Source organism: Bubalus kerabau, chromosome 5, assembly GCF_029407905.1.
Source record: "Bubalus kerabau isolate K-KA32 ecotype Philippines breed swamp buffalo chromosome 5, PCC_UOA_SB_1v2, whole genome shotgun sequence".
NCBI classification, from domain to species: domain Eukaryota; kingdom Metazoa; phylum Chordata; class Mammalia; order Artiodactyla; family Bovidae; genus Bubalus; species Bubalus kerabau.
In genome coordinates, this window is record NC_073628.1 from 7327116 (window position 1) to 7338864 (window position 11749).

At 49.8% G+C, this 11749-nt stretch overlaps 1 protein-coding gene across 1 annotated transcript; it reads right to left on the reverse strand.

Moving 5' to 3' along the window:
* Positions 1-733: 733 nt before the first annotated feature.
* ZNRD2 (zinc ribbon domain containing 2) lies at positions 734-2121 on the reverse strand. The gene is made up of 4 exons (XM_055580813.1): positions 1973-2121; positions 1725-1876; positions 1509-1593; positions 734-1125 (listed from the first exon to the last, which is right to left on the reverse strand). The coding sequence occupies exons 1-4, from the start codon at positions 1989-1991 to the stop codon at positions 782-784; spliced, it is 600 nt and encodes a 199-aa protein (XP_055436788.1). The 5' UTR covers positions 1992-2121; the 3' UTR covers positions 734-781.
* Positions 2122-11749: the final 9628 nt, after the last annotated feature.

An 11749-nucleotide genomic window follows, 5' to 3' on the forward strand; every position in this document is an offset into this window, starting at 1 on the left:
CTTTGTTCCCACCCGGACTCCTCCGACTCCGCCCCTGCCCCACCCCCTCCGCGTGGGCGGGGCCTGTCTTAAAAGGGCAACGGCTCTGTGCGACCACGTTGCCCCAGGAGACCAGAGAAAAGGGCATTGGCCACCGATAGAAGGGAAGCAGGTAAAAAGGAGGAGGGAAGAGGTTAAAAGCGGAGGGTGCGGTTCCTCCCCCTCCCCAACACTGTTTATTCTGGCCAATTACAACTCTCAAGGAAAAGGATCTAAAAGGGGTGGGGTGTGGTCAGGAGACAGGTTAAGACCATCCTTGATCCCTACCTGACTACATCCTGTCAGTATCTGAGTACCTGGTCTGGGCCTGAGGTGGGACAGGATGATGGTGTCTGGATGCTTGGGGGAAGAAAGGGAAGCTACCGAGGGGACTGGAACCCCAAATCTCTCTCAAGGGTGGGGAACAGCGCTGGATGGCTGGGGAGGTTCCAGGATTCCTTCAGAGATCCAGGCCTCCTGTTTCTGCTTTTGAGGTTGGGGCCTCCTCACCAGAAAAAAAAAAAAAAAAAAATAGCACATAGTCCTCTGCCACCTCATCCTTTGAGTGGGGATACTGAGCAGAAACAAGCCCCACTCATTTCTCAGGGCATCAAGGAAACCAGACTGTGATACCATGAAAGACCAAAAGTAGGGAAAAGACGAGTGGAGCTGGGACTTGCATGCACACTCAGAACCAAAAAAAGAACAAACCACACAAGAGGAACAGCTGTTTTTCTACAGGGTTTTTCTCAGGAGGGGTTTTTTAGTGTTGCAGCTGCTGCAGACTACGCAGGGCTTCAGCACACGCCCGGATAAGGCTACACAGCTGGATGCTAGTCTCCAGGGAGGTGCTAGAGCCCAGCTCAGCTGAGGCCCAGGTCAGCTTCTGCAGGAGAGCCTCCTGTGTGCAGGCCACCACATCTGCATTTGGAAGCACAGCAGGAGGGGGTGGCCCCTGGACTGCCTTAAGCCCTGCCGCAGCTCCCTCACAGTGTTCCGGACGGGGTACTGGGGGCTGAGGGGCAGGCCGAGAGCTCAAGGGGGGCTCCGAGGCAGAGGCCAGCTGGTGCTCCCGAGCTTGGGAGAGGGCAGCCTGCGCATTCAGAGCTAAAAAAGGAGAAAGCCAGTGGAATGATCAGGATATACCTGGCCCCACCTCAGCCCTGAGACACTTCCCTACCCTTCACTGTTCTGTACTTGAGATGTATTCCCTGCCCCAGTATAAGGGAACACATCCATTTTCTTTTTTGTATCAGAGGTATTTACGCCCTTGCTCAAACAGCATAAGGCCTTCTCTCATCAGAACTATGCCTAATAAGCTCAGGCTCTGGTGTCTGGCACACAGTAGGTGCTTAGTGCTCTTACTGAATGAATGGTCCTTTCTAGGAGAAAGGAGAACGCAACTCACCCTTGCCCCACCCACAAATACCACTCTCACCTCCCAACTACTGTTCCTGAGCCTCTATCACTAAGCACCCTCGACCCCTCACCCGGGTTATCTTTATCCACGTCTGAGTCGAGCTCCTGACAAGCCACGCAGTAGATTTTCCGCTGTTTGTCTTGGAGTAGGATCGTCTAGGGCCCAGAAAGCACAGGGAGCAGGGGTGAGACGGGCGATGGGGTTCAGAGGGGAGAGATGGGGAAAGGGCCGTGTGGCCTGGTCCGCGGCCCCATACTGGATCCCACGTCCCGAGTTATCTCCTCACCCCGCAGTCAGCGCAGGTCTCGCCCAGCATGCGGTAACCACGAAGCAGGTAGTCGCCCATGAGCCGGGAAATGCGATCCTGTCGCTCCCGCCGCGCTTGCAGCACCTTCGTCTCCGCTTCGGTCGGGGGCTCCCAGGAGAAGTCGTCAACTTCTGGGGGAAGAGAGGCACAAGGGGCCGGAAGGTCTTGCTGAAGCAAGGTGCCGCCCGAACCGCGAAGCCACAGGCCCCCGCAATCCATGTCCTCACCAGCGCCGTTTAGGGCCATGTTGCCGTTGTCGCCGCTAGACTCACCGGAAGTGACGCACAAGCAGCGCGCCTTCTGCTTGCCCCGCCTTTCCCTGTCGGGCCGAGAGTGAGGGCGGAAATGACGCTCTCTCTGCTCTTCTGACGTCGAGATGCCCAGAGTGGGGCGTGTCTGCTGCAGTCTGGACCCTGTCCCACTGGCACGCCCCTCGGTGGGATTCTGTGGACAAAAACTTTTCGACTGGCTGGGCGTCAGGAGGGGCGTCTCCGTGATAATGCCACTCAGGTCTCTGGACCCGAAAGTGACAGTACAGGGTCTCTTTTCCCGCCGCAGTTGGAGGAGATCGCTTGGCTTGAGAAATCTCCGCTGGCCTCCGCCTCCCTGGTGTTTTCCTTTCCGCACTGGCAGGATCCGGGACAGGCGGGGCGGTTGGCATCATCACAACACCACTCTTGATAATAACAAACGGCCCCTTCCGCGTGCGTGGAGCCTCCTCGGGCCTCACTCGTTCGCCATTCAACTGGGAAAGCAGGCCAGCCAACGAAAGTTCTCCCCGTCAGTTGTTCAGTCTCCAAGTCGTGTCCGACTCTTTAGGACTCCAGGGACTGCAGCACGCTAGGCTCCCCTGTCCTTCACTATCTCCCAGAGTTTTCTGAAACTCATGTCCATTGAGTCAGTGATGCCGTCCAACCATCTCATGCTCTGTTGCCCGCTTCTCCTTTTGCCTTCAATATTTTCCCGGCGTCAGGGTCTTTTCGAATGAGTCGACTTTTCGCATCAGGTGGCCGAAGTATTGGAGCTTCAGCATCATTTCTTCCAATGAATATTCAGGGCTGATTTCCTTTAGGATTAAATGGTTTGATCTCCTTGCTGTCCAAAGGACCACAGTTCAAAAGCATCAATTCCGCCCTTAGCCTTTTTTATGGTCCAACTCTCATATCCCTACGTAACTATGGGAAAACCATAGCTTTGACTATACATACGGACCTTTGTCTGCAAAGTCTATACCTTTCAGCTTATTTCAAGACCCCTCCCCTTCTGCATGTTCGGTGTTTCAGTGTGCCCACCCCACCACCCCCTCCATCCCCATGCAAAGGCCTGGGACTGATGCAAAGTCAGCACCTAAGCAGGTTTTTCTATTTTGTTGAAGTTGGCGCGCTCAAAAAGCCAGCTGATGGAGGTGGGGGTCGGGTGGGGTGGTGGTGGCAATCGCTGTGCTGGGCATGTGCTGTTTTGATCCCAGCCGCATGCTGGAGAGTAGGGGTGAGGGGTTTGTTATGCATGCCTGTGACCCTTATGGGGGTTCCCAGGTGGTGAAGTGGTAAAGAATCTTCAGGCAACACAGGGGAGAGTGGATTCGATCTCTGCTGCCTCTGCTGCTAAGTCGTTTCAGTTGTGTCTGACTCAGTGAGACCCCATAGACGGCAGCCCACCAGGCTCCCCCGTCCCTGGGATTCTTCAGGCAAGAACACTGGAGTGGGTTGCCATTTCCTTCTCCAATGCATGAAAGTGAAAAATGAAAGTCAAGTTGCTCAGTCGTGTCCAGCTCCATGGACTATATAGCCTACCAGGCTCCTCCGTCCATGGGAGTTTCCAGGCAAGAGTATTGGAGTGGGGTGCCATTGCCTTCTCCAGGATTCGGTCTCTAGGTGGGGTAAATCCCCTAAAGGAGGAAATGACAATCCACTCCAGGATTCTTGCCTGAAAAATCCCATGGGCAGAAGAGCCTGGTAAACTACAACCTGTGGGGTCGCAAAGAATCAGACATGACTGAGCACGCACATGACCATCATGCTCTTCTTGAGTGGATTGCTGTTAAAATAACTTGGGCTTCCTAAACATTGGCCCCAGTGGGGTTTTTGTTTGGTTTCTCCTCTCTTTTTTACCCCATACACATTCTCTACCTTAGTAGGTTTGGAGAAGCCAGGTGGAGCAGGCAGAAGTCCCCCCGACGTGCAGCCTGCAGGCCCTCAAGGCTGTATTCCAGGGAAGTGGAGGCACAAGGACTTAGATTCCCACTTCAGCAGTCTGTCTCAGACTGGCAGAACGTGCTTTCATAGTTTTACCTGCAGCTAGTATGGCCTCCTTGTGGCCCCATCTTCCTCCTACAGAGACTCCCTGGACCTTCCATTTTTGGACACTTGCTGCCTCCTGCTTCCTTGGAGGGCCCTGGGTCTCGAGTCACTCTGTCCAACTACCAGCAGGCTCTTGGGAGCAGTGTATCTGACGCAGGACCCGACGCCAGGTTGGCTCTGCCAAACTGACTAGAGGGCCTCCTGGGCTCTAGCCCACATGCGCAGTCCCTCCAGGTCCTTGCTGTCTTCAGCTCTCAGCTCCTCCTTACCCCCAGGTTCCTCGATGCATCCTTCTGTGTCATCATAATGACCGATATCCACTTGACAGCTTATCCTACCAGGCCTCAACTAAGACCCTTACATTCATCTTCCCATTTACTCCCTTTAATTTATTCCTCATGACAACTCCTCTCTCCTGGGTGGGGTTGAGGAGTAGAAACAGCTCACAGAAATTCACTACTGCTATGGACAAAAACAAATAGATGAACCACTAGAACTTTGCTGGCTCACTTGGGAGATGAGGGGTAGGGCAAGTGATGCTTGGTAAGATAGCTGGGCCATCTTACAGCTCAGCCCTCTCTACAGGCTATCTGCCAATCTTAAATCCATTCTGAGATGACAGCAAAAGCTCTCAGCCCCTCCATCCCCAGCCCGCACCCCACAGTGGGTCCTGGCTACTGTAAGGGAGCTTTGTCCCTCTTAGGAGAATTTCCTTGAGACAGACAAACTCCCATAGGAAACTAGAGATGAGGCAGTGATTACTGCTTGGGCTTGTATTGTTTGAGTTTATAGTACTGACTGCTACAGGTGACACAAAGAAATCTAGATAAATTCTTGTGATCAGCTCCCGCTAGAAAACTCTCCTAGTCCTTCTATTAAAACAAGGCAGAAATAACATGTTATTATGAGAGTGGGACAGAAACACCCGCTATTAAGGCAGTCTCCTTTAAAAGAAAGATCACAGCTGTCAAGCCCAAGTCCTGACAGACATCTATAAAACACTCGTGCCAACAACAGCAGAAGTCATATTCTTAAATATACTTGGAACATTCTCCAGGATAGACTGTAGGTTAGACCATAAAACAAGTCTTAATACATTTATTTTAAAAATTTGTTTATTCAGCTGTATTAGGTCTTAGTTGTGGCACATGAGATCTTTCATTGCAGCCCACAGACTCTCCAGTTGTGTGTGGCTTAGTTGCTCTGCAGCATGTGGGACCTTAGTCCCCTGACCAGGGATCAAACCTGAGCCCCCTGCACTGCAAGGCAGACTCTTATCCACTCGACCACCAGGGATGTCCCTGAAAACACTTTTTAAAAAGGGTTAAAATCATACAAAATATGTTCTCAGATCACACTGGAATGAAATTAGCAATCAATAACAAGGAAATTTGGGAAATTCACAAATATGTGGACATTAACACCCTCTTGAATAAGTAATGGGTCATAGAAGAAATCACACAGGAAGTTAGAAACTACTTTGAGATTAATGAAAACACAGTGTACCCAAACTTGTGAGCTAGAGCCACAGCAGTGCTTAGAGGTAAATTTATAGTTGTGTTACTTTTTTTCTTCTTTTTTTCTTTTGGCTGCACTGTAGGGCTCATATGATCTTAGTTCTCCAACCCAGGATTGAACCTCAAACCCGAGGCTTCAGCAATGAAAGCAGCAAGTCCTAACCACTGGTCCGCCAGGGAATTCCCTGTACATTCTTATATTTAAAAGAAAAAAAAGTCTCAAGTCAGTAACGTAATCTACTAACTTAAGAAACTAGAAAAAGTAGAGCAAACTAAATCCAAAGAAAACAGAAGGAAAGCTAGAAAAAAGATTCAGTTCAGTTCAGTCCCTCAGTCGTGTCCGACTCTTTGCGACCGCATGAATCGCAGCACGCCAGGCCTCCCTGTCCATCACCAACTCCCGGAGTTCACCCAGACTCACGTCCATCGAGTCAGTGATGCCATCCAGCCATCTCATCCTCTGTCGTCCCCTTCTCCTCTTGCCCCAAATCCCTCCCAGCATCAGAGTCTTTTCCAATGAGTCCACTCTTCGCATGAGGCGGCCAAAGTACCGGAGTTTCAGCTTTAGCATCATTCCTTCCAAAGAAATCCCAGGGCTGATCTCCTTCAGAATGGACTGGTTGGATCTCCTTGCAGTCCAAGGGACTCTCAAGAGTCTTCTCCAACACCACAGTTCAAAAGCATCAATTCTTCAGCGCTCAGCCTTCTTCACAGTCCAACTCTCACATCCATACATGACCACAGGAAAAACCGTAGCTTTGACTAGATGAACCTTTGTTGGCAAAGTAATGTCTCTATTTTTGAATATGCTATCTAGGTTGGTCATAACTTTCCTTCCAAGGAGTAAGCGTCTTTTAATTTCATGGCTGCAGTCACCATCTGCAGTGATTTTGGAGCCCCCAAAAATAAAGTCTGACACTGTTTCCACTGTTTCCCCATCTATTTCCCATGAAGTGATGGGACCGGATGCCATGATCTTCGTTTTCTGAATGTTGAGCTCTAAGCAAAAGATTAGAGAAAATCAACTCACCTACAATTTAGTTCTTAAGAACAGGGGTCCCGACTCCCTGTCCACGGCCTGTTAGAAATCGGGCTGCACGGCCAAAGGTGAGCGGCAGGTGAGCCAGTGAAGCTTCATCTGTACTTACAGTGACTCCCCATCATTCCCATTACTGCCTGAGCTCTGGCTCCTGTCAGATCACTGGCAGTGTGACATTCTCATAGGAGCACGAAGCCTTCTATTAACTGCACATAGGAAGGATCTAGGCTGCTCACTCCTTATGAGAATCTAGTGCCTGATGATCTGAAGTGGAGCTGAGGTTGTGATGCTAGCATTGGGGATCAGCTGCAAATATAGATGATCATTGGCACAATAAATGTAATGCTCTTAAATCATCCCCAAACCACCTTACCCACCCCTGGCTGTGGAAAAATTGTCTTCCACAAAACCGGTTCCCAGTGCCAGAAAGGTTGGGGACCACTGCTTTAGAAGATCAACAAAATTGCCAAACCTTTAGCAACAGTGACCAACTCAAGACCAGGTCAGCCAAATGGTGTGAACCTTTCAGCTCCAGCTGGAATGCAGTGTGGCTGTGGTTGCTGAGTCAAGGAGTCCCCAGACATGAAACAGATAATGTCACGATCCTGTTGCCTGTAGAGGGCTTTGGACCACAGTGTTCTCAGCTAGTTGTGGAAACAAGTCATGGCTGATCAAACCATCTAGATCACTTATGCAGATACCCCTGCTGAGGATCCATTCTCCGATGATATGACAGGAATCAAGCTGTGGATCGAGCCCGAAATGCCCAGATTGCCTCCACTTCTGCCCGAACCCATCGTCATACCAGATACAGCGGCATGTCCACCATCACAGAGTGGACACAAAGTGTAGGATTCTGTGCCTCTGATGCAGAGGCCACCACTTCATGCCAGATTTGTGATTCCAGCCAAAATTCTTCGTCCTGCGAAGAGGGAGTCTACAGTGTATAAGGCATTGTCCCTGCCCACTCCTGAGAGATTGAAGGCACCTTGACTCCTTCTTGGGGCTATGGATGGTGCTTCATAGTTTTTCAGTTTACAGTGGTACTGTTTCAGATCAATCAGTCAAGTTTGGTCACACCATTGTGGTTCTTGAGACTAATCCATGTAATGTTCTTGGCTTTCTGGACCAACTGAAGTCTAACAATGGTGTACCCTTCATCTCAAAAGCCACCCAACAATGGGCTGATAGTCTAGGTATCTGGCGGTCCTTCATTCTCCCTAATCATCCACAAGCATGAAGTACTGTTGAGTGTTCAAACAGCTCCTCAGAAATTAGCTCAAAGAGGTTTCTGGCTCCTCCTCCTGGTCCACATACCTCAGTACAGCGGTTTAGTCACTATGGGACCACCTCCTCTAGGCCATGTCCTTCATAATGATCAAGATGAGAGGGGTGGGGTTTACATAGACCAGCTTTGGAATTTTAGGGCTCACCGTTCACCATTCCTGGACATAATGCTTCTTTCTTTCCCTTAACAGAAACTCCAGGTCAGCGGGGTTGGTGAACGCTGGGTTAAAGTCCGGTCAGAAAGGGGCCTTGAGACTTCGCTGGTGGTCCAGTGATTAAGAATCCGCCTTCCAGTGTGGTTCGATACCTGCTCTGGGAACTAAGATCGAACATGCAAACTAACTTCACACGTTGCAGCTACAGAATCTGCACACTACAGCTAGAGAGAAGCCCGCGCACTGCAACGAAGAGCCCGCATGCTGTAAGGACAATCTCGTGTGCCATAACCAAGACCCCGTGCGGCCAAAAAATACACTTTAAAAACCAAAAATAAATAAAGGAGGGGACTGCGGGGATTCTCACTATATTATGGTTCAACCACCTTGATTCTCTTGTTTGGCTGACATGGGTCTAGATCATGAGAATCCCTAGAGGGCTTGGTGTGCACTTCCCTCTCCCCGTGAGTCCCCCTGACAGTGGCCCACATGTGGAGTGGTAGACATTGTGGGTCTCTGTATATTTTATAAAAATGTCCCGGTCCTTCTTGCACCCAATATTCCAGATGTAAAGTATAGGCAGGAGAGACTGCGGAAAAGGTGGCGCAGTCAAGGAGTCCCCAGACGTGAAACAGATAATGTCACAATCCTGCTGCCTGTAGAGGGCTTTGGACCGCAGTGTTCTCAGCTAATTGTGGAAACAAGTCATGGCTGATCTACTAGGGGAGTAGAGCATGCTGACTTTGTGACAGTGGAGGGAGAATAGCAAGCTTGGCACCTGGGGAGGGGATACCTCAGACCCTGGGAGAGAGGGGGAAGAAAGATACTAACATTCCTGTCTTTCTAAACCACCTGGAACCTTCTGCACTGAGGATAACATCTTGGTCAAACTCTTTCAAGTGGTTTAAATTTGACTGGTAGCTCTGCCATACTCCACTAGACAGTTCTGACCTTGACTTGACTGCCATTCTGCTTAACTTTACCAAGAGATAGGAAAGAGCAGGAGGTAGCCTCAGCTCTTCTTGTTGTTCAGTTGCTAAGTCGTGTCCAACTCTTTGCGACCCCATGGACTGCAGCGCACCAGGCTTCCCTGTCCTTCACCATCTCCTGGAGTTTGCTCAAACGCATGTTCATTGAGTCGGTGATGACATCCAACCATCTCATCCTGTCTCCCCCTTCTCCTCCTGCCCTCAAGTACTTCCCACATAAAATACCTGTCAACACCATCACCTCCAGATAAAGTCCCCAGGCCCAATCCTGTAGCCATCACCACTCAGTCATGCCATCAAGTGGATAAATGCCATCTGGCCGGTGGCCTAGACAAACAGGACTAACTGCCCTGAGCCAAGCCTTCCAAAAGAAAAGACTAGACTCAGTTATTTGAATTGGGCTGGGAGTCCTAAGGCCTACCAACCCGAGAGGAGGCACTGTCAACCTGGGACCCCCTGACTGATGTAGGTCCAACTGGGGGGCACCATGTTTCTTCCCAGAAGTACCATGTGTACCCTTGAGACTATATGGCTGATGTGGAAGTCATATATTAATGTGCCTCTCTCTAGAAAACAGTGATTTGAAATTTCTCCTTGACTTTAGCCTACTTGCAAATTAACATGTGAGCCTGCCACAGGTTCTTGCTTGCTAGCAGAAGACAGAAGACTCCTGGGGGTCAAAGACAAAGAACTGTCTCACTCATGACTGAAAGCATTAATCCAGGTACAGAGGATATATATATATATATATATGTGTGTGTGTGTGTGTGTATATATATATGTACACACACATATATATGTATATTTTTTTTCCCTCTAATACTTATTCGGGCTTCCCTGGTGGCTCAAATGGTAAAGAGTTTGCCTGCAATGCAGGAGACCTGGGCTCAATCCCTGGGTCACTAAGATCCCCTGGAGAAGGAAATGGCAACCCACTCCAGAATTCTTGCCTGGAGAACCCTATGGACAGAGGAGCCTAGTGGGCCACAGTCCATGGGATCAGGAAGAGTCAGACACGACTGAGCGACTACCACTCAATACTTACTTATTTGGCGGTGCCAGGTCTTAGCTGCAGCATTCTGATCTTCAGTCTTCACGGTGGCATGTGGGAATCTTAGTTGCAGCATGTGGGATCTAGTTCCCTGACCAGGGATTGAACCTGGGCCCCCTGCCTTGGGAGTGTGGAGTCTTAGCCACTGGACCACCAGCAAAGTCCTCCAGAAGATATATTAATTGCACAGATTCTGGCCTTCAGGGAAGAAGTCCGGAAGAAATCTATCATCCATAGCAACCTTGCTCGGTGAACTGAGTGAGACTGTCCTGAATGCCTTCTGGGCCAAGGTGGAAAGGGTAATGCAAAGAACTAAGGAGCGAGCCACCTGGCTTTCTGAGGTAGATCTATTGTTTTCTGGATTTGTTCAGCTGGGAAAGCATGGCTGAGGTCAGAAGTGCAAGTTGGCTTTATCCTGCTGCTTGCAGTCCTATTGATAGTAGCTTTAATTAAATGCTGTATGTGACAAATTGAACAGGCTTGGTCCTAGCTTCTGTCGATCAGATTTGCCAACAGAGTGGTGAACTCATGGGAAAATTCACCAAAAGCCAAGACAATGTAGAAATGGGGGGTGGATATTATTGTAACACAATTCTCCAGGGATCCTTTTGAGTTTATGCACGTTTTGCAAGAGAGGCACTGACTGCCTTTGTCCTGGACTCTCTTCTTAAGGATGTTGTGAACAGCCATGAAAGACTGAGATAGATGTTCCCTCTAGAGCAAAGAGCACCCATTAGCAAAGACCTGGGAGGACTTCCCTGGTGGTTGAGTGGTTAAGAACCCACCTTGCAGTGCTGAGGACTCAGATGCAATCCCCGGTCAGGGAACTAAGACCCCACATGCCATAGAGCAGCTAAGCTCATGCCACACAGCTACTGAGCCTGCGCACTCTGGAGCCCATGTGCCACAACTAGAGAGTCTATGTGCCCCAGTGGAAGGTACCACATGATGCAATGAAGATCCTGCATACCGCAACTGAGACCCAAAAAGTAACCAAATACATAAAAATACAGAAACAAACAAACAAGAATTGTTAAAAAAAAAAAAAAAAACTTGAAAAAACAAAAAAGACATAAGTCCTTAAATTTAGGGCCTGCTCCCATACCACAATCCACTGCGTGCAGTCATCTACCCAGGCCACTGGCGCCACCCCACAGGACTTGGGGACCAGAGGACTGATGTCAATATGCTGATGATTGTGCTATTTACTATGCCATGAATAACGAGGTCCTTTGTCTCTGACCCAGGAATCTCCTGTCTTCTGCCAGCATCCACGAACCTGTGGCAGGCTCACTTGTATTTGCTGGTATGGTAGAACCGCAGACCCATCACAGTCCTTGACACGAGGAAAGCACACAGGTCTCAGGAGTGCTGGTGGTAAAGCCAATTCAGAGCAGGCACGGTGGGCAGCCCAGCTGTTTGGGAAGCAGTGGGACCCTTTCCTACCCTCTCGTGGCCAAGCCCAGCATTTGTCCTTTCTGTGGCACAGTGGGCATGGTAGTAGCTAGGCCTGACCCTGAGTGACAGCACACCCACCAGGGCACATACACACACGGCTCAGTTGTAAGCTCCTCAACTGCCGCATTTGATGGATCAGGTTCTCGTGCCAACAGGTGGCCTATGTTTTGTAGCCACGGCTCTGAGCATTGTAACTGGCGTTATTGTA